The sequence below is a fragment of the Lissotriton vulgaris genome, chromosome 4_1 (assembly GCF_964263255.1).
Source record: "Lissotriton vulgaris chromosome 4_1, aLisVul1.2, whole genome shotgun sequence".
Classification (NCBI taxonomy): domain Eukaryota; kingdom Metazoa; phylum Chordata; class Amphibia; order Caudata; family Salamandridae; genus Lissotriton; species Lissotriton vulgaris.
This window is the reverse complement of record NC_141691.1, coordinates 501,294,773-501,319,468: the sequence shown is the minus strand read 5'-3', so window position 1 is coordinate 501,319,468 and position 24,696 is coordinate 501,294,773. Positions and strand designations below refer to the sequence as shown.

Sequence of the window (24,696 nt, the reverse complement as noted above, 5' to 3'; positions counted from 1 at the left end):
AAGCCACAGCCCGTGGAGGGAGTTACGGTGGGGCAGGAAGGCGGGGTGGGGGAGGGGCGGGGTGGGGGGTGCTAAAAACTGGAATATGGATAATTGGAGGTAAGTAAACAACTTAATTAATAAATGAATTTCGTAGCGCGCACTGCCTCGCATTTTGGGAAGCAGGGCGCGCTACAAAATTCGTTTTATTTATTAAACTGTTCACTTACCTCCAATTATCCATATTCCGGTTTATAGCACCCCCCCCCCCCCACCTTCCTGCCTCACCGTAACTCCCTCCACGGGCCGCGGCTGGAAATGGGTCTAGTAAGTGAAGTTATTTAATAGGATTTGTTTTGAAAGTAATGTCTATCACAGATATTTTTTTTAACTAGACATGCTGCACCACCTCCACGAATCGGACCCAGTCAGGAGCTCTCAGGTAAGGGGCCCACTACCTGTACACAGTGCTGGAGCGGGTCTCCTGGAGCTTAGAAGTGGGGGCGCACTGTGGTGGCCATTGATAAACCACTAAGAGGGTCGTGCTTTGTGTTTTTAGCCACTATTCACTTTAAACTTTAAGATGTTATATCTCCAGTTTGACTGATTGGATTTTTAACTTTATGATATCATTTTATTTATTCACATTTGCTCTGTTGTTCTAAATTAGTTTGGGTTGTTTCTTGGGTTGTGTTGTCCAGTTATGCTGTCTGTGTACTGCCTAAATACTCTACACATTGCCTCTAAATTAAGCCTGGCTCTTTTTGTGACAAGTTAGCAGAGGGTTAAGCAAAGGTTAATTTAGTGACATTTGCGGTTCTCCCTGACAAGACTTGTAGTTGTTGCTGGAATGGGGCTTCCAACCCTCTCAACCAGTAACCCAGTTTCTTATCCTAGGCCTTTGTCTCTGTGTCAGTGAAAGGGTTGTCTAATGGCCTTTCTCGTGTAAAGACCTGCTTTTATGTGAAACCCAGGACTTTGAGTTGACAAGTGGTGTGCATGATGAGCATGTATATGTGCAGTGAGTGTGAAGCGCATATATGGTAGTAAGACACTCTGGATTTAATAACAAGGGCCAGGGGATCCATGATGCAAAATGGAGGGTGAGGACTACTTCCAATGTCAGTGGAGTTTAATGCTTGCATTCTTGTGGTTGGAGGGTGGAGACTCAGACACTGAAGTGAAAGAGGATGGAGACAGGACTTCTCTTAGAAATTCAATTGAAGTCTTGTTATCAAGAGGCTGCTGATCAATTCTCAATGAGAAATGCAAATTAGTAGATGGTAGTGGTGACAGGTGGGACTGCAGTTCTGTGGTTCAAGGCAGGGATTTTTCTATGCAAGGTCTGCCTCGTTGTTTGTGTTTAGGAATGCTGATGCCAGGCAAGTGGATATATCTCACATATCATTATGTTTTATATGCTGCTGATTGAAGCCAGTCCATTGCTACCTGCTGTAGAACCTTCACTTTGCAGCAAGGCTGTATGTGAGGAGCAACTGAAATGAAATTTGAAATAGAAGCACCCCAAATCAATTCTGAAGCCTTTGACAGTGTATCCATATCCTCTCTCTCCAGAAAATAAGCATCAAAGTGGGATCCAAACCATTACACTTTGTTTCAGTCCCATGTTCTTCTTGACCGTGTAAGTACAGAGTTTTGGAAAAGCTGCAATGCAACCAGGGCCGTTGGTTGACTGACAGCCATTCTCTTAGAGATGGGAAGTCATTACTTGAAGTCTGCACTTTCTGCTGGAGAAACTGAGGGTCTGCACGAAATGTATCAAGGCCTGCCTGCTGAGAGAGGGAAGGAGCATGCATGGCCCTGCCGGAGGAGAGACTGACCAGAAGGTGAGGCCAAACGTGCTCACAAAATGAGAAGCCCAGAGAGCAAAGCCAGGAGTGTCCGGTACCATGAAGGGGTCTCCTCAGTCTCCCTGCAAGGTTCCCGAATGAGCTGCATGAAGACTTTCAAAGATCAAGTACCACTGTGTTGCCCAGCAGTCGATTGAAAGCTCAAAAGACTGGTGCTGCAGCTGAGATCAGAGAGAGTGAAGTCGCATCATTCTAGAAGCAGAAAACCCTTATTGGCCGAGAGACCACAACTGTTAAAAACACACCACTACAGATTGGTTTGGAGTCCACAACTGCCAATACTGAGCACTTGTCTGAAACTGGCCACGAAGGCTGCCACTACCTAAGATGAGTGCTGCTTTACAGGCCTGCCTCAATGGTTTTATCCCATGAACATTGAGTCACAAAGTTGGCTGCTGCCACGGCCACTGTAGGAAAGGAGCCACTGCACTAATAGCCAGCAGGTGAATGCAGCGCTTACTCTTTACCCGGAACAAAAGACTACTGCATGCAGAAGAACCTGTTACATACTCTTGAGAGTTTTTCTGTGAGATAAAAGGCTTCCAACTGAATTGTACATTTGACCAGTGAGTTTATTTTGATGTTATCTGCACCTATGTTTGATCCTTGCTTAAGACCTTAGTTTGTTGTGGGTTGTAATCATGGGAATGCCTCCCTGGTAGAGACAGAGGGCACCGGTTGGGTGTAGTTCTGAGTTCTCCTATGAAACAGAATTATCTTTCAGATAAAATATGAGAACCAAGCTGGATAATATGTCATTGTGTTGGTTGGCTCATAAGTTCTGAGCTCTTGACCTCCCTGTCCCATAACACTACCTTACTGAGAAGCTGGTGACTGCACATCCATACTACCCTGGGAGTCAAGTTAGGAAAGGGTTTCCTTGGCCCAGGTGGTAGAGTCTTTACAGGATGGAGTCCTGGACACCAGTGGTAAACATCCTTAAACACAGATGGGTGTATGGGTGGTCCCTACAGTGATTGGGAGCACACAGTGTTCTTTAAATACCCCTTACACACCAAAAGGACCCTTAGTGTCATGCTTCATCATTGGGGTCTTCGCACCCCTCTACGGGATGTGGCATGCTGCTAACCTACAACTACACGGGAGCACTTTTTATTTTGACTATGTGTGGTGCATGTGAGGTATTTTAAAAATGAGTGAGTGGTGGGGTTCAAAGTGACTTACGTGATTGTTAAAAAGTACCTGGCACGTGGGGTTTACTAAAAAAAACTTTAATGGACCCCTGTGCCAGTACTGTTAAAAGGGGTGATTTATGAGGTTTTATGTAATATGATGTACATTACCTCGTGTGTGCGTCAACATGTTTCTGAGCGTTGCTCCTTCTTCAGGACGGGGTGCACATATCCCCACCTTACTCACGTTTTTTAGGCAAAAATCTGGTATTTACAAAAAAGTGATAGTTTAAAAAAAGGGCTAATATGTGCCTAGTTATTTGTAATGAAGGTTTTTGCAATTAGCGAACCTGGAAAAAGAACACAAAAAAAGAAGAAATAATACATATTGGTATTGTGAAATACAATATCCATTGCTCCAGGTTCAGTGACCTAGGAAAAATGAGAAGGCAGCAGCTACTAGACAAACTTTGTCATCCTATTAGTGATGGTGCGCCCTTTAAAATAGGATGAAGACGGGACACACAAAACACTGAACATGAAACACACGCTCTAGTTGCTTAACCTGTAAAGTTCTAGGGACCTGTTATTGAAAGAAATGAGATTTAAATCATATTAGTGCATACTTGCTACCACAGTCTGGTTGGCACCATGAGCCTCCAAACATTGGGGTCTGTCGTGCTATTAAGCACCCTGTAAAATTAGATATAAAGCTCAGATCACTTACTTACAGAGTTGATGATCAACAGACTGTTACCAGGTATTTTACTCACTGCTGCGAGGGAATTCCTATGCCTTGTTGCCCCACACGCAGCTCTGTTGAGAATGAGGAGAGGCCTGAGTTCGCGCTTTAAATATCACCACCCCCGTTAATTAATTAGTGTTAATTGCTTCAAAACCTGGAACAGTGGAATGCCCAAATATGGTCCTTCCGGGCTGTTCGTGAGTTGCCAGCTTGTCCCGGACGAGCCCTGATTGAGTAGCACCGGCGCGTGTGTCGCACGGTTACTGCGCATGTGTAGGGGAGGAAGTGTCTCTCGTGTTGCACACGCGCCGGGGCAAGCGAGCAGTGCCTCAACGCTTCCCGTGGCCACACTAACGTTGGTAGTATGTGGCTGTCAGCGTCTAGCGATGCGGATGCCTAGGATAGCGGTACCTCTGATTGTAACCTAGTTTGTATGTAAATTAATCAATCCTGGTCGGACTGCACATACTAATAAATGCCATCCAAAAAAGGGAACAATTGTAATGTTGGACACTCAATCCTTTTGAAATTAAAGATGTTAGCGCTTCAGTCAATAAGGTGCTTGCAGTCCCACAAGGTGATGGAAAATAACAGTAGGGACTGTATTATTGAGTTAATAGGGGAGGTGGGAAAGTCCTACAGCCGCTTTGATGTGGTGAGAGTCAGTAGGGGATGTTCTAATTTAGAAAGATCTAGCCTCATGCGTAAGATATACCCTAGTGAAGAGAGTACATTATACGGGGAAAAAATATGTTGCTACAACTGAGTCATAAGGGCATTGTCAATTCAGTTGCCCCGACGGGATATCATCATTGAGACCTATGACATGGGTGCCCAGCCGGAACACCCGGCGTTGTTCTTTTTCAAACAGGCCTTCTTCAGAGGGCAGTTGTTCAATTATAGTCCAGTTTAAGTCATTTACACAATGCAGTTCATTCAGAAAATGTTTTGCCATTTTGGTTGTACTTTTTTTGCTTCTCGCATTACTTTTTTGCTCACTGATCCTTGTTTTGACTGATCTGGTAGTCATCCCATTGTACTCGAGGCCACAAGGGCATGTGATCAAATATACCACATGTTTGCTATTGCAGTTCATGAATTTCCTTTGATCCCACGTTGTCCCATTCCTAAAACTTAGGTACCTGCTTTTTTTGGTCAGATGACAACTACTGCAGTTACCACAGGGGTGGTGCCCCTGTATTCCATGCAGTGTAGGTTGTTCTGACTGTTTGTCATGAGGGCGGGTGTGGCTAAATGTCTTTTAGATTTTTCCCTCGCCAATGTGCAAATAGGGGCTTTTCAAAATCCAAATCGCCACATACCAACGTACGCCAATGCTAGTTAATGATTTTAGAGACTTCATTGGAGTGAGTACTGTAAGTAGTCACATAGATAGGTCTTTTCTGGTTAGCCTCTTTGTGTACCTTGTCCTCCAGGAGGGCCTCTCTGTTGTTGTTGCGGCTGCGCTTCATGGCTTTGTTTATCACAGGGGCAGGGTATTGTCTTTGTTGAAGTTTTGTTTTGAGGTCTGCTGCCTGTGCTTTATACTCCCCTATATCAGTACAAATCATCCTGAGATGGAGGAATTTGCCTTATGGGAGGTTCTCCCGAAGATGCCGTGGGTGGAAACTGTTGAATCGTAGGAGGCAGTTTTTGGTGGTAGGCTTAAAGTGAGTGGTTGTTTTGAGCATACCGCCCTCAGGGTAGATATTCAAGTCCAGAAAAACCAGCATCTCAGTTGCGACCGAGCTGGTGAATTTTAGAAATGCGTTTTGGGTGTTGAACCACATTATGAACTGGGTCACAGATTGCAAATCACCCTCCCAGATGACAAAAATGTCATCTATATATCGCTTCTAAGTTAGAATATTATTTCTGAAGGGGTTGCGTGTGTGAAGGATTTTGTGTGTCTCCAGGTGGTGGACATAAAGGCCGGCCAGACTCGGAGCGAATGTGCTCCCCATGCTGGTACCGTGGCTTTGTAGGTACAGTGTTTTGTTGTACTCAAAATAATTTTTAGTGAGGGCACTGGAAATGCATTCAAGAACAACACCCCTGGGTGTTTGATATTTCCATGGGGTGGAGAATAAGACTTCCTCAATGATGGAGAGTGTTTCATCATGGGGCAGGCTTGTGTATAGGCTCTACACATCCAGGCTCAATAGTAACTGGATTTTATGATCAAACGGTATATCTCGTAGCAACTGGAGAACCGCTTTGGTGTACTGAAGGTATGTGTTGGTAGCTTGTACCAGGGGGTGTAAGAAGGCGTCTGCAAATCTGATCAAAGGTTCCAGGATGGAACCGATGCCGGAGACGATTGGTCTCCCTGGAAGGTTTTTATGTATCTTTGGGATAGTGTAAAAATAGGGGGTTCTATGTGATTTTTGGACTAGGAAATCAGCCTCTTTTTTTGACAGCCAGTCGTGGGCTAAAGCCTCTTCCACCATTCCTAATATGGTGGTGTGTAGTGATTCTTTGGGGTCCTCCTGTAGGACAGTGTAATTCCTCTTGTCTGACAGGAGTCTCAAACATTCTTGGTCATAGGCAGTCGTAGTTTGCACCTCGCAGCAGTGAGTAAAATACCTGGGAACAGTCTGTTGATCATCAACTCTGTAAGTAAGTGATCTGAGCTTTATATCTTATTTTACAGGGTGCTTAATAGCACGACAGACCCTCAATGTTTGGAGGCTCTTGGTGCCAACCCGACTGTGGTAGCAAGTAGGCACTAATATGATTTAAATCTCATTTCTTTCAATAACAGGTCCCTAAAACTTCACAGGTTAAGCAACTAGAGTGTGTGTTTCCTGTTCAGTGTTTTGTGTGTCCTGTCTTCATCCTTTTTTACAGGGCACACCATCACTAATAGGATGACAAAGTTTGTCTAGTAGCTGCAAACCTCCAGGCAGACCAATTGTCTCCGGCATCGGTCCATCCTGGAACCTTTGTCAAGATTTGCAGACGCCTTCTTACGCCCCCTGGTACAAGTTACTAACACTTACCTTCAGGACATTAAAGCGGTCCTCCAGTTGCTACGAGATCTACCGTTTGACCCTAAAACCCAGTTACTATTGAGCCTGGATGTGGAGAGCCTATACACAAGCCTGCCCCACGATTAAACACTCTACATCATTGAGGAAGTCTTATTCTCCACCCCATGGAAATATCAAACACCCAGGGGTGTTGTTCTTGAATGCATTTCTATTGCTTTTCCTAAAAAAAAATGTGAGTACAACAAAACACTGTACCTACAAAGCCACGGTACCAGCATGGGGAGCACATTCGCTCCAAGTCTGGCCAGCCTTTATGTCCACCACCTGGAGACACACAAAATCCTTCACACAGGCAACCACTTCAGAAATAATATTCTAACTTGGAAGCGATATATAGATGACAGTTTTGTCATCTGGGAGGGTGATTTGCAATCTGTGACCCAATCAGTGTGGCATGCTTGATATCAGATTTCTGGCAGGTAGTGTATGACAGATCGTTTGTGGCTTTTGATTTGCCTTATTCTTATGATATTGTTTCATCATTAGGCAGACGAAGAATTTCAAGGTTAGCGTCATTGCTCATTGTTGTCAGATTTCGTTCAGACTGTTTGGTCTTATGTCCTGATTAGCTTTGAGTTTGAATTCTGGGAAGAGAGGAATTTATGATTTTGCAAAGGTGCACCAATACAGTACAATGGATTTGTTGAGTTATATGTGATGACTTATCTTGAGCAATGTCAGCACAGATGTTAATTTGTCCCATTAGCCACCATGATTGTCTAAGCGTTGATGAGCATAGAAGTGTCTAACAGGTCATCCAGGAATTTGGCCGTCGACATTAGAAATGGAGATGTGCCAAGGGGCAGGAGCAGTGTAAACATGCATGGCAATGTTGGCATTGTTCCTCTTTAGGAGCATGCTACATTTGTTTCCTTCTTTGAAAAAAAATCGGATGCGCCAGTGGGTTCCTGGCCCTGGAATACTGTCTCAATCCACATGTCCATCCTCTAGCAGCTGAGGTATCTGAATGTCTCTGGCGCACTTCTGAGCAGGACAGGTGAGAGTAAAACGGCACTTCCACATCTGGTGCAGAAGGGCAAAGGCACGAGTGGGTGGAAGCCTATGGTGTCCCTGAAGTATGTTCTAGGCTTCTTCCGGAGGGGGTGATCATCACGCCTTTTAAAAGTAGCAAGTAATGCTTTTGTAATGCTTTTAGGAGATATGTGATGACAGGCAGTAGAATGAGAAAGAGCTCCTTGAGCTGTTCAGGTCATTAGGCAAGTTTCAGGACCTTGATGTTTTGGGCTGATTGCATGGTTGCTACTAGGTTCAAATAAACTACAAAGAACAGTGTTTCCTTCATGGTGGCCAGGGTCTGGGAGGGAAACAGAGAAGGTGCAAGGAAACTGCTAACGACCTTGCTGTTCTAGCAAACTGTGTCAGCTCAGAAGAGATTCAGTTCTTAGTACAGAGCTATGCGAGTCTCATCACTCACGCACCCACGTGAGCAGAAGGGCTCTCTCAGAAGAACACACAACCAGCAACAGCCAGGGAGGGAGCTACCTCACACCATCAGATGGGACCCGTATCAACAGAAACCGTGGCACACTAGTGACAAAGGAGAGAATGTGGCATCACTTGGGCGAAAACTACTCCAGCCCTCCAATCAGCGAACAAGGAGGAAATAAAACAGCTACAATTGTAAAATAGCAACAACCAAAAAATCCAGATTCTCATATTTTTCTTTAAAAAATAACCTACCAGAATATCTATAGAAGCCAGCAGAGGAAATGAAACGAAAATATTTTACAATTCTGAAAAGTGTCGACTTGTCATTTATGGCAATGCATTTCATGTAAGAAGACCAACCTTCCAGGAATCAAATTAGAGCAAATTAAGGTTTCCCCACCAGAAGGGGTTAATGCTGTCAGATATGACATCAGAATCACAATTCAATCCGAGAAACTGTATTTAAATATATATTTAGAGGCACATTTTGAAATCCGAAAGCATCCCGGTCCGTCCACGTCCCCCCTCCAGTTGGGGCTCTGAGACGAGCGGTGCCAAACGTCCGGGAGCTGCAGCTACAGCAATACGGGAGATGCAATTCTGCATTTTGTAAGAAATCTTCGTTCACTGGTCTCTTTCTGCCGTCCCCTCTCCCAGGAATATTCGTAAGCACGCCACCAGCCAGCCAGAGGGAGTCAGCGAAAAGGGAAGGAACGAGCCTTCGGTGAAATCAAAGGGGGGACAGGCAAAAAGGGGGTGAAAATCTACGATTAAATTGCATTGCTAGATCTCTCACCCTCCTCCCCTCCCCTTCTCTTCCACCTCCTCCTCCCCCCTCCTCCTCCGAAGGTGGATAGCAGGAGCCATGCAACATCTGCAGAACCGGATGGCGAAATAGCAGGAAAAAAACCCCGAAGAGTAGTGAATAGAAAACGACCATCGGCAACATTTCGTCCACCTATTTCGTCCCGTTTTTTTCGGGGGGGATTTCGTTTGATCCGTCTTGGGGGATTCTTCGTCGGCAGAAGATGTCTCTGGCGGAGAGGATGCTGAAAGAAAGAGGCGAATTCTTTGACTGGCACTGATAGGAATTTTCACATTTTTTCTTTTTTTTTTTACTTTTATAAAATCCGAGAGGAGGTGTTTTCGGAGGGGGATTCCAGAAAATCTACCCTTCCCTCCCCCCCCTCCATATTTTTTTTCTCAATGGTGTTTGTGGAAATGTTGAGAATTCGGGCAGGCAGCTTTAGTGGAATTGTATCTGCTTTAGCGGCGTTTTGCTTCATCTGTACTGCCCAAAGGTAAGCGTTTTGTTGAAGAGCGCGTTGTGCCCAGTCCTGCTTGGTGTGTTTTAGCGCATGCATTTGTGCCATGTTATTATTCACTGTGGGAGTGTGTGCACCGAGGGTGTGGGGGCGCATGGCGAGTAGTGCTATTTCGATATAGTATGTGAAAGGGACACAGAAAGGAGTAATAAGGGGCACTATAAATCCTGGGTTCTGGGGCAGGGGCAGCTCCGGGAAGCACCTGCATCAAAAAGTGCCCCGCAGAGCTGTCACCGGGCAGATTATGTGCAAACCGTGCATGCTCCCAGTCTGTTGCATGCTTGCTAGGAAGAATGGTGGTTGCGTGGCACTGACATGCCAGCACAGGAGAGCCCCCCTCAGCCCTGGGCGGCCAGGCATTGTTGGCAGCGCTGCTGCCGCTTTGCAGGTTTTGGGTCGTGGGGGCTGCTGCCTGAATGCAGCCCGAGTGCGTGCTGCTTAATCAGACGTCTTGCGTCTCCCCCTCCAGCTCTTAGTGGAGCCATTACGTTAAACAAAAAAAAAAGAGGCTCGTTTAATTTAAGGCGTGTATATGTGTATGTAATGAAAAGGGAAATGCAACGATCTTATCGGTATTTGGAATGCATGTACATACATGACATTTGCATGTGTGCTCATGGTAGACCCATAAATGCGGATGTGAGCCCCCTAACCCCCCAGATGGTACGTCTGTTGGATTGGTTGAGTTGGGGTACCCCTTGCTGGCCCTATTCCTCCCGGGTGTAATGATGGTTGGGATCGGCAGCACCCCCTCCTACTCCTAATGCTGGGCTCGGTGGAGGGCTTCCCCCTGCCTTAAAGCGCTGTGGATGGGGGGGAGGGCAGAAGCACTTAGACATCCGAATACCCACAGGGCAGAGAGGGACACCGAGCGAGGTGAACCCTGAGCCTTTCTACTCTGCCCCAGGGTCGGAGCTGTGTGCTCGGCCCCTGAGGAAGGCGGCCGGGCAGCTCTCTCGTGAGGCGCGCGAGCTCGACCGCAGAGATGGCGGGCTCAGCTCGCGCTCCGTGAAACTCGCTCTGGCCGCTCTGCGCCCCGTCGCCTGTCCGCTGTCCATGGTCCTGTTCTCGAAAATATGATTAGAATAATCGCTTCTATTGTTTTTATTCATTTTAGCCCGTCGCAGTCTGGGAATATCTCTGTGGTGAAAAAGACAGTGGACAAATTGCTGAAAGGGTATGACATTCGACTCAGACCAGATTTTGGAGGTAAAGTATGCCTCTTTTCGTTTACACCGAGGTTAGATTAATGTTGCACTTACGTTGAAATGCACTGGATAGGTCGCGAGATGCCCAGTAGCTCAGACCATCTACCTGGCGTCCATTGACAATTTGAAAAACATCCATTTCCTTTATTCTCAATCTCCCTCCCATCTCTCTCCGCCACATCTCTTTATACGTCTCCTCTGTCTCTCCTCCCCCTCTCTCCCTCTCTCTCGACTCCTTTTCTTCTCTTGCTTTACATATATATGTATATGCATCTATATATATATAGAAATCCATATATGTGTTCATATAACCTAAAAAAAATATATATCATCTTCTGTCTCCCTGCTGGCATCTCTTCCACACCCACACTATATATGTATCTTTATTTGTCTCTACTTCTCTCTTTTCCTCCCTCCCCTTCTCCTCTCGCTTTAGCTGCACTCTCACGCAACATTCTCTCTATTACTCTACCAAATCTATCCATCTATCTATCTATCTATCTATCTATCTATCTATCTATCTATCTATCTATCTATCTATCTATCTATCTATCTATCTATCTATCTATCTATCTATCTATCTATCTATCTATCTATCTATCTATCTATCTATCTATCTACCATGAATTCATCTTTGTAGCTTCTTACCTCTGCTCCAACTTTCCTTATAAATATGTTTACGTGCCAGCATATATTAATTGGAAAATGTTGTCTTTAGAGCAGCTGTAACTTTGGTTTACAGTAAGTAGAGGTTCTGAAAAGTTGACTTTACCGATGGCTTCACACATCAACGATGGAGTGGAGTACCACAGACCTGGCACCGAATGTACAAGCCATATACCTAGCAGTCGAGTGAATCACACCTATGAATATATATTCACTGAATTTTGGGTCTAATTTCTTCATAAAATCCGTACCACTTAACATGGTGCTTGGTGAGAGCAGACATTTAAACCTAGCCCCATTGTTCAAAGCCAGAGGCCTGCACCATTAAGCACGCCGCCTGCCTGGCAGGCAAGTTGGACTGCATTTGCAGAAATACATATTTTGAGCTCTGTCTGAACGTTTTGCAACTATTTTAATTGTTCGCTATGATAAGTAGCATGCTACAGAGAAAAATAATTCGAATGATTAAAATGGTAGTTATTTAAGTACTCATTAGTTTCTGAAGTGCTGAAACAAAAAGTGAAATAAAGAAAAGGAAAGCAGGTACAACTCTGTCTTTCTCTGTTTTCCTAGTTCTCTATCATTCATTCTATCTTCCCCAGCTCTTTTTAAGTCTCACCCTCCCTCACTACATCTCTCTCTCTCTCTCTCTCTCTTCCCCTGTCTCTCTCTCTGTATATTATTGCCCTAATCAAACTTTCCTGAATGTAGTTGAATTATACCTGTCACATTTCCATTGACTCCTGAAGTGGCCTCTAAGTAAATGTGTGGAATTATTAAAGGGTTGATTCAAAATATGATTGGACTCAAATGAACACCAACATACTGAGTAGTGTTAATGAAAGGCAGCCATTTACAAAAATCAAAGTTACGTTATTTATGTATATGTGATCGAAGTCTAAAATCAGTGTTTCAGATTGTGTGTATATGTGTCCAGTTTCAGACCACAATTCACCGAGCACAGTTGAAACACTCTTCCGGGGTGAAACCAATGAGTAGGGGTGTCATCTCTAGAACAGTCAGACCAGGGGACAATATTAGAGAAAACGGGAGGGTAAACGTTTCTCGCAAATACAAATGAAGATTATCTACTGATTACACATACTGGTGTTACAATTCAATTATGGTTTCTTCACAGATTCGCCCAATCCACTTGTCTCTTCCTCTCTCTTCCCCCCTTGCTTCCACCTCAAACCCTTCCCCACTTTGCTGCCTCTATCTCCCCCAGGCGCATGCCTTGGTTCCGGACAATATCCTTTTTTCCCCACACTTCAATGTGATGCCATTACCTGGATTAAAGTGTCCTAGAGTACCGGCAACCATACATTTAATTCAGGGCTATAAAACCACTTCATTTTGAAAGAAAGTTAGCACAGGCACGACCAACCCTGCACTTGATAACAAGGCTACAGGCCTTCTGCCCATCAGCCTCTGTGAGCTGCGGGCCTTCTTTGTTTTTGTGGTATATGTCTGCTTGTAATCCCACAAGAGCAGGTCAGAGCAGTTCAGGAACAGGAACGAAGATTGTGCAGCTACAAAAAGAACAGTATTTTAAGTAATAGTTGATTTTTTATAATTCTCCTTATTTTACCTAAAACATTTTAGTGACAAACTTACCCATGTATGAGTCTGCTTGCGACATCCCGATGAGCTCACAGTTTTAGGTCATTCCCGTGGCAGCCAGCCTGCCTGGGCTCATCCCATGGATGGCATTGTGGCATTGACCAGGTGTGCTCAAGAAGGTCAAAGCCATTTCTTAAAACTTACACACGCCCGGATTCACTGCAGTCAATGTAAGTTTGCCAACACAGACCTAGCTATGCATACATTGACTACTCCCTTCTAATGTAGACTGGGTCAGTGTCTATGCTGCCCTATATCTGGAGATTTAGATGTACTTGTCTTGTACCCATGTCTGTCTGTCAAAATCTAGGTACATCTTCACAGATACTGGCATATCTAAGCATACTGCACAAGCTGTGTCTGGAAAAGCAGATCTGAGTCCACAAAATGTTGACCCAAACTGGTTCTGCAGTACAGTACACTTAGATGTGGACCTACCTATGCACCAATGTGTTTATAGGGATCACAGTCCGGAACTACGAAGATCCAGTATGTTTTATTGTTCAGGTAATTAAAACCATTACAACAAAAATAAATTCCCCCATTCGATACAATCTTTTAAATTCATCCAACAAGTATAGACAACTGTAGAGTGCATTGTACTAGCTCTGCAAATGAGTTTAGTGAAATAATGTTCATGTAAGTTAGTTACGGACATAGGATGCTGATCTCAGGTGGAGTTCCACATTTCGGATGAGCTTGGTTTGCACAAAGTGGTCATGAGGAGACAACAACTTTGATTAGGGGGGCTACATATGAAAGAAGTTCTACTTTAGGAGGTAGCCCATCACCATATAGCAACGTATTGTTAATTAATTGCTACCTTACATAGGCAAATGTATTTCAATGATCAGTTACATTTTCTTTGTATGGATTCACAGATTATCTGCTCTTATCTCTTTACTGGCAAACAATTGGTGGTGTGGTCGTTGATTTTCCAATATGGCTTGTACCAAATTCACGAGTTGAGCAGGTTGCTAATGGAGAAACCATCTATATTGTTGAAACGGAGGCGGACTGCCTCTTTGCAAGTTCATACTCACAGTTTCCTGAAAGTTGGTAGTAGAAACAATCTATGTTGAATGGCAAATGTCTTAAAACAACATATTACATGAGATAGGCTTTTTTGTGGTAATCGCAGGCCCTGCAGACTGTGATGTCTCTTTTTTGTTTTCATGTTCAATTTATTTCTCCAAGATCAAAAAGTCCAAAACATAGTCCTAAGCATTTGATCCTTAGTGCCAAAGGTATTAAATCTGCAGGGTAAGCATGACATTGATTTTGTGCTGAGTTCTCTTTGATTAGTCTAGAATGAATGAGATTGGCACATTTTTAAAGATCAAATATCTAGAGACAGTATAGAGATATGTTTCCTCAAAAGGCATTTAACATTAGAAAACAAAAGTGCTTGTTCCTATGGTTTTGGTATTCTTAGATCTTTTTGAATTTCTGAATTGCTTTGTGCTAGGGTGTCATGCCTCAGTAGTTCAGATTTCCAAATTCTTGTCAAAAAACGTGCTTCAAGGAATTTTTTATCCGCTCTCTTCATTCTAAACCATTACCATAGCAATGTGTCATCTGCTCTTAATTGCTGGTCAATTAGCCAAAATTCTAATCTAATTTGTAATGTGCTTGCTGGTTGGGGTAAGTTGAAATAATTTAGAATAATTTACTTTGTTCCAAATTTAAGCATGCATTCATTTTGCCTGGAAAAACTTCAGTGCTATATGTTAAAGGATTGAGGTCCATCTTGGGGATCCTTGGTCCTTTTAAGATGGTGATTGTCCATTATTGGATCTCAGGTCCACCCCCAGAATGAAGAGTTGTCGGCCATGAACAGTTGGCAATGAGGGGATAGAATGTCACATGTCTTGCTTCAGTATATGTTAAAGTATGCAAATCGTGTGCCAGTGAGTGTAACAATTCAATTTGAATAATTCTTAAAAGTTTATAGGCTTGTAAGATTGTTTTGCTTTGGACTATGAAAGAACGATTGGGCCAGATCGAGTATGAACATCTCTGGTCTTCTCCCATAGACGCAGTCATGGTCTCAAAATCGGATCTAGAAGGTGCTTTCTGGCGATACATTGACAACCTAACTTTCTATTCTCTTATGACTGGTTCACTCACTGTTTATTTCATGGAGTTTAAAGATGATTACCTTCTGGAGGCATTCTTGGACGAGATTGAGACCCCTTTTGCGAAGTAAATAAATATCAAGTTCCTTCTAGGGATTTTGCCAATTTGCTCCGTCACAGCCAAATGGAAACATAAGCCTTGTGACTCTGACAGGTTTTGTCTGTTCTGTCTTCAGGTTGTAGAAATGGCAGAGCATGTTGTATTTTTCTGTCCAACATACCAAGGTTCCAGCATGAAGTGCTTCGTACCTGTTTGCAGTAATCTGGTTTTTAGGGATTTTAGGACAGCGTACAGAATTTAAGAAACAATACTAGGCAATTTATTACTTTGCTGTCTCTCGGTTCTTGATGCATATGGGGAGGCTTAGACAGTCAAGAATGCCTAGAGAATGGTTGGCATCACAATAATCGCGGCTCTTTTAAATGTTAATAATTGCAATTTTAGTCTGCTACTGTTTTAATGGTGCAATTTTGGACTTATACAATATACAATATGTCATTTTATATGTCAGCTCCATTGAATTGAGAGACTTTTAAAGTATTTTTTTAAAATTCTTGTTATGTACTGTGTTTTAACTCACTCGTTTATGGCCATTGTGCCGAAATAAAGAACTAACTAAGAAATATATGTACATTGTACTGTAGAAGTTGAATAGTGTTAGAAATGGGATTTCTGGTTGGCTTGGGCATGCGCCTAAGCCAGGCAGAAACCACCACTCTAGTCAGGGCAAGGGAGTTACATGCTGAAGATAGCCCCTGCTCACCCCCTTGGCATGAGCAGTCCAGCCTATCCCAGAGGCAATGTGTAAAGTGGTTGCGCAACACACACACACAGCAACAACACACTAGGCCCGCCACAAAAGAAACTCCACACAAAGTTATATCAAAAATAGCCTTTGTATTATCCAAAACACATTAGACTCATAATCACACAATATACACTGTGCCAACTGGCACTAGGCAATATTCACAGGGGATTATATACAAGACCAGGCCAATCGGGCCACGGTCAGAACCATCAGAAAAAATAAATCACAACCAGTAACTACTGGTACCATGATGACCTCAGCATTATCACATTAGCATTAGACACCATCCTAAAATATCATAGCATGACATTAGGCATAAACACATTAGGCCCAAACCACATAAGCATAAACACATTACACATTAGGCCTCACCAGCATAAACACATTATGCAATAATCATGGTGCATAAATCACATTTGTCATAGGCATCACATACATCTCATTATATTAGGCATAATCAGCAAATCAGCAACATAAGCACCTTGTGTCATGGGCCTCACATAAATCACATTAGGCAATAAAGCACCAACATAACCACATTACGCAATAGGCATCATAAGCCAGTAACAAAGTACTGTAGGGCCTTGCGCCCTATAAACCATAGAGTTGAGCCCAGGCCAACTGGTCTACTGTGGGCTCCAATGCCTTTTGTCCCAAAATGTCAGGGCTCCTAGTGGGGCCTTGCAAATTGCCCCCTGGCTGCCTCAGCAACGAAATCAAAGTGCGCAAATGCACTGGGGTGTGGGGTGCAACTCACCCCTGTCTTATCAGCGAAACAAAAATGCTCCCGGTTTGCAGCTGCCCGCTTTCTCTTGTGGTGCAGCTGTGAAATTGGGCCTGGCACCACCCTGCCTCCTGGGTCCCCCCTGGGACTCTGAAAAAAAAAGTCCCCATCGTTGCAGTTGCTCGCTGTGTGGTGGGGCAGCTGTTGGAAATTAGCCCAAAGACACCGGCACCAACACTACTGGGCAAGCCCCCCCCTTGCGGGGACTCCTCCGGTGCAACAGGCACCCAGAACAAAGCAAAGGCGCAGCCCCACTCACCGGGGCTCTCTGTGGGAATCCTCAGGTCTTCCCACAGCAGGGAGGAAGGCACCTATAATGTGCCTCAAGCAGTACGCTCCCAAGGACTCTCCCGATCTTTTCATTGAGATGGGGGCATGGGAATGGAGCCCGCAAGGTTCCCGGCTCTTCTGTGGACGTGGGGCTTCCATCGCTGATACAGGATCCCAGCCTCACATCAGGCACAGCGTTGCCTGACTTCCTCTCTGGCCGCGCTGCAATTGGCAGCCTCCAGCTGGCTGGTCACTTCCACTTCCTGGCCCTGCCCACAGTCAGGCGCCCATTTGCCTGTCTTCAGCTCGTTGCAGCAGCTCTCTGTTTTGGATCGAGCCGCAGTGGTGATTCCTTTCCAGCGCCATCGTGCGAGGTGGGCACCCGCCACAAAATATACATGAACGCGGGGTGGGCTGCCGCTAATTAAAATGGGCATTAAAGTGGGGTAGGCTCCTGCCTTTCGACAACCGCAAATGCGGGGTGGGCACCCGCCAGAGGCATAAAACAATGGGGTGGGCTCCCGCTGATCCGCAAAATGCAGGGTGGACTCCTGCTAAATAAATACGCACAAAAGCAGGGTGTTCTCCCACTCACTGCAGCAACTCGGGGGAATCCCGACGCCGGGGATTCCCGCTCCATGATGTGCAGCTAAGCGATGTGCAGTCCCAGTACTCTCCTCTCATCCTAGTGCAGAAATATAGCGCTCACGGGGAGCTAAGCCCAAAATGCAGAGGGGCAGAGCTGGGCACAGGCATGCCACCACGTAGGGACCCCTAGGAAGCTGCAGCTGGGTCACACGGTAGTTCCTCCTTGCCCAGCAGTCCTTCCTCCTCCCAAAACAGGTACAAGTAAGCACAACACATGGGGCACAGCCCCTCTGTTTATATTACATTTCTTTTGCCTGCCCTGGCACAGGGCTTGGGGGAACCAGTCCTAACTGGTTCTGGGGAGTGTGGAGCACTTTGTATATAGTGTTCACACCCTCCTTTGTGAGATGGGGGCTCTGCCATCAGACACACCACAGGGGGGGGTGAGACAGTATTCACATTGGCAGTCATAGTCCTATTCAGGGTCTGGGGACTACTCCTCCCGTTACTCCAAATGCAGATGCCCTATTCAGCCTAGCACTGACTCACCCTGCCCCTCCTGGAGCCACACAAACCTCACCAGCCCCTGTCTCTCCAAAGCCAGACATGCAATCCACATCAGGCAGGCAGGCACATGGCACACAGACATGGCAACTTCTAAAAGTGGCATTTCTAAAATAGTTATAACAAATCTGCCCACACCATTGCATACCATTTATTATCCATGTTCCAAATATGCCAAACCTGACCAAACTGCTCCTCTCATATCAGGAATTACCATTGAAACACTTATCAGGAAATCTCCAATGCATTCCTATGGGAAGGGAGCCTCACAGCAGTGAGACACCAAAATGGCTGTTTGTCACTACCAGGACATGTCACACACTTAAGATACATGTCCTATCTTTTACCTACAATGCACACTGCCCATAGGGCTAGCTAGGGCCTACTTTAGGGGTGACTGACATATAGTAACAAGCATTTGCAATGCAATAGGTCTCGCATTTATACAAGTTTGAGCTATTAGCATTGTAAATGACAATGCCTTTTATTTAAGTTTTGTTTTTTAAAACCTAAATAAAAGGCACTGTCATTTACAATGCTAACACAGCTCAAACTCTCGCAAATGCGAGACCTATTGCGTTGCAAATGCTTGTTATACCAAGTTTGCTACTACCGTAACCCATCATAACCTATTATGTAATCTTCCATTCTTCCCTTGCCATTATATTTCTAATGCTTGCAGTATAAAATCTCAATTTGAACAAATGCATGACTACAATCCCCAGACAACAAAAAAATAAACTGGAGCAGGTGAACATGGGTCAACTTGAGAGGTCTGAAGAGGGCATTGCCTGTCCCAGCATAGAACGGTAAAGATAGAAAGCTCATTCTAGTGAGAGTGCCCTCCTATTCCCAGCATAGAACAGTAAAGATAGAAAGCTCATTCTAGTGAGAGTGCCCGCCTATTCCCATGTTTCCTATGTTCGTGCTTGAGAAGCTCAGTCAGTCCAGGTTTCTCTCTGCATTCCTTGATATGTAGTCATTAATCACATGATAAACTCCGAACTTCAGGTCCAGAATGCAAGTGTAGAAAACTGGACTAATTATGCTACTTACGCTTGGACTTGGAAATTTTACGAGCTTTGCGTTCCCAATGTAAGGGTAACATTTGAACGTAATATACCACGCAGAAAGCGGCGAAAGGCGCTGTGGGTTTGTGTGCCCCACTGAAGAACAGGACTTTGCAGCTGAGTGAGCCGGTGCTGCTCATTTGTGGCGCTTCTTGATTCAACGCTGTCCCAGCTAGTTAACAGTATTGTCCCAAAGCGCTGGTCTGACAATAGGCTCACGACTAAGCCGTCAACAGGACCTGGAGATACTTGGCTGGTGCAACCCCTCGTGCCTAACCAGAAATTCCGCTGATGCACCCCTACACGTGCCCGTCACATCTTCAGCAGTTGTATTACTACAGAGGCCGGTCGCAACTTAGGCAGTTGTGATCAGCCTGCAAGCAGCCACAACTTTCGTAGCTGCAGTCCTGCACCGAGTGATCACTGCTAAAGCAGTTGTAGCCCCGTACCTGCAATTACAGCCCGACCAGACTTCGGCATTTGCACTGTTGCAGAGTCTCGGTTCCTTCCTGGTACCAAAAGGAGAGTCTGTGGGCTCTCTGACGCCCAGGTCCTCCAGATCGCTCTACAGCAGTCTATTCTTTGCGGAGTCGCAAAACCACCATAGACACTGCCACGCAGCTGAATTTCTATTCACCACTGCAGCCCAGGGAGTTTCATCAAGTTCCCGCCGGGCCGCCGCGCTGCCTGCGGCGACCCGGAAGCGGTTGGGCAGCCGGCCAATCGCAGCGCGGCCCCAACCGGGAGTCCCGCCCCCATCGCGGCGCGAGACGAGAGAGAAGCCACTGTCCGAGGAGCCCTCGGGCTCCTGATCGAGTCCCGGTCCGCCCGAACAGGTGAGTGTGTTGCGGAGGAGGAGGGGTGAGTGGGGGTGGGGTGTGCGCGTGTGTCTGTTAAAGGGGGTGCGTGTGTGTGTATGCAGTGTGTGTATGTGCGCATGCGTGCGGGAGCCTTTGTGTGAATGCGAATATCAGGCAGGGTGACGCAACGTGCGCGCTCACGAGCTGCAATCTCCAGGAGGACAGGCTCGTCACAGTCTGATGTCCACAATATTCCCAGAAAAGCGGCAACATAAGTTGTCTCGCATAGACAGCAAAAGCTTCGCTTTTGCTTTCGTCTAGGCGAGACCTAAAAAGGGGGGTCACAGACATGGCACTCACTTTAGTGCCAAGTCACAGCAGCAGTAACACTGTGCGCACAGGCCCTGCAATGGCAGAGGCCTGGTATAGGTTTCAAAGGCTACTTTGGTGGGTGGCACAATCAGTGCTGCAAGCCCACTAGTAGCATTTAATTTACCAGCCCTGGGTATGTGATATACCACTTTACAAGGGACCGACAGGTAAATTAAATAGGCCAAACAGGTGTAGACCAATCTTACCATGTTTATTACAGAGAGAACACACACTTTACACTGAACAGTAGTGCCAAAGTGCCCAGCGTTCTAAACCCACCAACACCATGTCAGAAAAAAGGCTAGGAGAAAGGCAAAACGTTTAGGGTTGACCCTGCAACAAGGGCTAAGTCCAAAAAATACCATCCTGCACCTGACAAATTTCCAGTGCACTTTTGGGTGGACAAGGAAGCAGCTACTACATTTGTTGTGCTTGTTCTTGCTTAATCGTGTGGGGCCTTTATTTGAAAAGGTTTTGTGTCATGGGAAAGTAATGGGGTGGTGCTTACATCTAGCTTGTGCATATAGCTGCTGCTATTCACATGAAGTGAAGAAGAGTAACAGATGAAGTTTTGTGTTGTGTATGCTTATTATGTTTGGGTATGCTTTTTTGTGTGAGTTGTGATGGTGTAATGCAATACATGGATCAATGCTTCCAATATGTCACAGGGAGATCAAGCTAATCTTAGGCATGACCAAGCAGAGGGGTTCCTTCAAGAAACCTGGTCTTCTAGTTTCGGATGTCGATGGAAACGTTGGAAGAGTTACATTATATAAGGGTATTACACTCCTCTCGAAGCAAGACTCATCTTGTAGGGGACAGACTGGGCTTTACCACCTTTCTAAATTTTACAGGATTCTGGATGGCCGTTATCTTTATCAGCAGTGTGGTCTAGAGCTTTCTGAACAGAAAAAGAAGTATAAACAAAATGTATTTCCTAGAAGAGTGAATTGAGGGTTAGGCTTAAATAAAGCATTTTATTTTCATTGTATAGCTAATATTCATAATAGGGGAATGTTGGTTTGATCCCTTGGATGGCCTTGAGGGAGATACTTATAGCTCTAACAGAGCTACATCTGGCAATAGGGAATAAAAAGTTGAATTTGCTGTGCTGTTGTAATTTGGTCTTTGACTTGTAGGCGTTGCCTAGTAGGCATGTTCTGAATCGATTCTAGTCCTTATAGTGAGGCTGCAATGTATATATTGTTTGCATAATCTAAGTGTAACAGCACCAAAGTGATAGTGGCCTGGAATTTCTGAGCAGTTTTAAGACAAGGGAAAATGTTGCACAGTGTTCTAATGATAAAAAAGGGACTACTGGTAACTTGATGTAGTTGGCATGCTAGAGATAGGTCAAAGTTCATTGCCCCTCTCGGGAACCTTCTTTACATCAATGTGGTTGGAGGTGGACCAAGTTGCAGAGGCCAGATGGTGGTAGGATAATATGTTGCCCACTTTTTCAGTGAGGATCTCTGTTCTCGATAAATTCGGTTTTTGGTAGTCAAGTAGCATCCGTTGGTCTACGTGAAGTATTATCCATTGGTCTACAGTTCTGAGGCACTGGTATAGGCTTGCGAAGTCAAAATCTGTAGAGTTAAATTCGGTGAGGAAGATCTGGGTATCACACACTTAGTTGTAGCAGATTAGACTGATAGATTCGATGTGGTCTGAAAAAGGGGTAATATCTGCATTTAAGACGAGTTGAAAATGAAGAAACCTATGTTGAACACTATTGTTGGTATAGAAAGTAAATGAAATAAACAGTTTGAGTGAGACAGTGTTGGATCTGCCTGACAGAAAGGAGATATTTGAATCCAGGAAAGTGATTTCATTGCAGAGATTTGTAAGACTCCTTGATGAAATGCTGTAGTGGACTGAATATGGATGAGAAGTCCAAAAGATACAATATCTAACTGTCTGTCCATTAACTGTGATCTTCAGATTGTCCCAGATGGAAATGAAAGTAAATTCCCTATATGTGGAAGATCGGAAACCTGGTTAGTAATGCAAAAGCATGATAATGTCTCCTAGTTGAACCCCTGGGTGAAGGTGGCAGTTCCAACGAGTTTGCCAGAAATGGGCCATTGGAGTTTGGTTACCAGATAACCTTCTCTTTTAGATCAAGGTCTGACATCGCCTTGATCAACTGCAGAAATGATATATTGAAATTGTAATCAAAACTACATGAGGCTAAGGAGCCATTGACAAAGACCTGTTGCCAGTAAGACAGGTGAAGTAGTATGCACAATGTTCTTGAATACCTCAGGTAGGTAGAGGTACAAGGGGGAGTCAGATGTGCCACTGGACTAGAGAAGTTCCTTGCATTTGATACGTGAGATTTACTTAAAGGAGGCCAGGATCATTTTTGGCTTTATTAGAACATCTTCAATGATTTAACCTGAGAATGGAGACTGCTGGATGAATGATTCTGGAGTACATGTCCTAGGGTGTAGGATTTCAAGCTATGGTGAAATAATGTTGCAAAGGGCTTGAATATCAGTAATTCTGGCAATGGTAAATTTCTCTAAACAAAACTGCAAGAGGCTCACATGAATCTTGTATCAGCATTTTACTTCAGATATGAGGGGAGTACTATAGTCCTTCTGTGTTTTATGGCCGTGTTGTACATCATTGAGTATTGTTGGGAACAAAGTTTGTCTTAGGTACATTTATGTATATCAATATGCATTCAAGGGCTGTGTTATGTGTCTCACATGCCTTTACATGTGGATAAAACAAGGTATTCTTTGGTCAATGCTGGTATGTGAGTAGGGCGAGATGGATAGAAGCTTGTAGGAGGCTCCCACCAGCGTTTTGGAGTCAAATACTTTTTTTAGCAATCAAAACTTTTTCTGTCATCTCCAACCTCTGCCAATAGTCAAAAGCATCAGGCCTAGCTCACAGCCCTGCACACTTAGTACTATTAACATATGCACACCAGAGGTCTACTTCTTCTGGAAAATCCATCTGTGCACAGGTGGAGAAAAGAGATAATCTTTCTTTCAAACAGTTTAAAAATAGAGGTTTCTAAATTTACTTTCAGCCTTCTTTATCCAAATATTTGTTGAATTTAAGTATACAAAAGATCAACACATGGAAGAATATGTCCCTGGTTCACAGTCTTTACTTTATATTTTATCACCAAAGTGTATGAAATGCCATCCATGCCAGGTCTATTCCTAGTTGTGCCCCTATATTTTAATAATGTCCTTTTATTGGAAGTGCACCAATCTTGCCTATTTCTGTATTCTGCTTCGGCCCATGAAAAAAGGTTTCTCTTATTTATTCATTTATTTGTGTCCTTTATAAAGCGCATGAATCACCCCAACCGGGATATCTCCGCGCTGTAACAGCCATTGGCTACCTATTCAGGAGGATCAGACTAGTGTGGGTTTTAGCAGCTTTCTGAAGGATGTGTCATTGGTGCAGCATCAAAGGTGGATAGACAGTTGATTCCAATACAATGGGGCTAAATAAGAGAAGGATTTTCCCACAACCTAGCCTTTTTCATGCAAGGCGAGGCATGAGAAAAGGGTCTTTGGACCCTGAGCGAAGGGTCCATGAGGGGGTATATCGGACCAGTTTGTCAGTAATGCACCTTGGTCCCAGGTTGTTAAGGGCCTTATAGATCATACAGCAACTTTTAAATGTAATCCTTTTATGAATAGGGAGCCAGTGCAGTTTGCGTAGAAGTGGAAGTGGAAGTGGAAGTGAAGCTGTTCTGGGGGGGGGTGTTGGTCACTAATCGAGCTGCTGTGTTCTGGACCACTTGCAGTCTGTTTAAGGAGGATTCCTTGGCTGAAATCGACAGGGCATTGCAGTAGTCCAGGCGACTATGGACCAATGCTTGTATCAGAGTTTTTCGTGTGGACAGCCGGATTAGGGGGTAGACTCTGCGAAGTAGGCTTATTGTGTGGAACTGGCTCTTGCGGTAGAAGTAGCATGTTCCTCCAAGTTTAATTTCTGGTCGATTTGGACCCCTAGGTTCTTTACCACTTGTTTTGTGGACGGGGCCAGACACAGTTCTCCTGGCCACCAATTAGGGGACCATTTTATTACTGCTTCTTTAAATAACATGATTTCTGTCTTCTTAGCATTAAACTGAAGGAAGTTGTTGCTCATCCAGTCAGAAATTGTTTTCATGCCCAACCCTGAGTTTCTCAATGAGTTAGCAAGCTGGGTAACATATATGTTAAACAGGGTAGGGCTCAAACACGAGCTCTGGGGGACTCCTTTAGTAAACTTGGTG

The 24,696-nt window shown here is 44.6% G+C and overlaps 1 protein-coding gene across 1 annotated transcript in view; it reads left to right on the top strand.

The window, feature by feature from the left end:
• The first annotated feature begins 9,436 nt into the window (after positions 1 to 9,436).
• Positions 9,437 to 24,696, top strand: part of LOC147718900 (gamma-aminobutyric acid receptor subunit beta-4-like) — a 790,247-nt gene continuing 774,987 nt past the window's right edge. Inside the window, exons 1-2 of the mRNA XM_086967262.1 lie at positions 9,437 to 9,531; positions 10,673 to 10,764. Of these exons, the coding sequence (XP_086823388.1) occupies positions 9,437 to 9,531; positions 10,673 to 10,764 (187 nt within the window). The remainder of the gene's footprint in view (positions 9,532 to 10,672; positions 10,765 to 24,696) is intronic.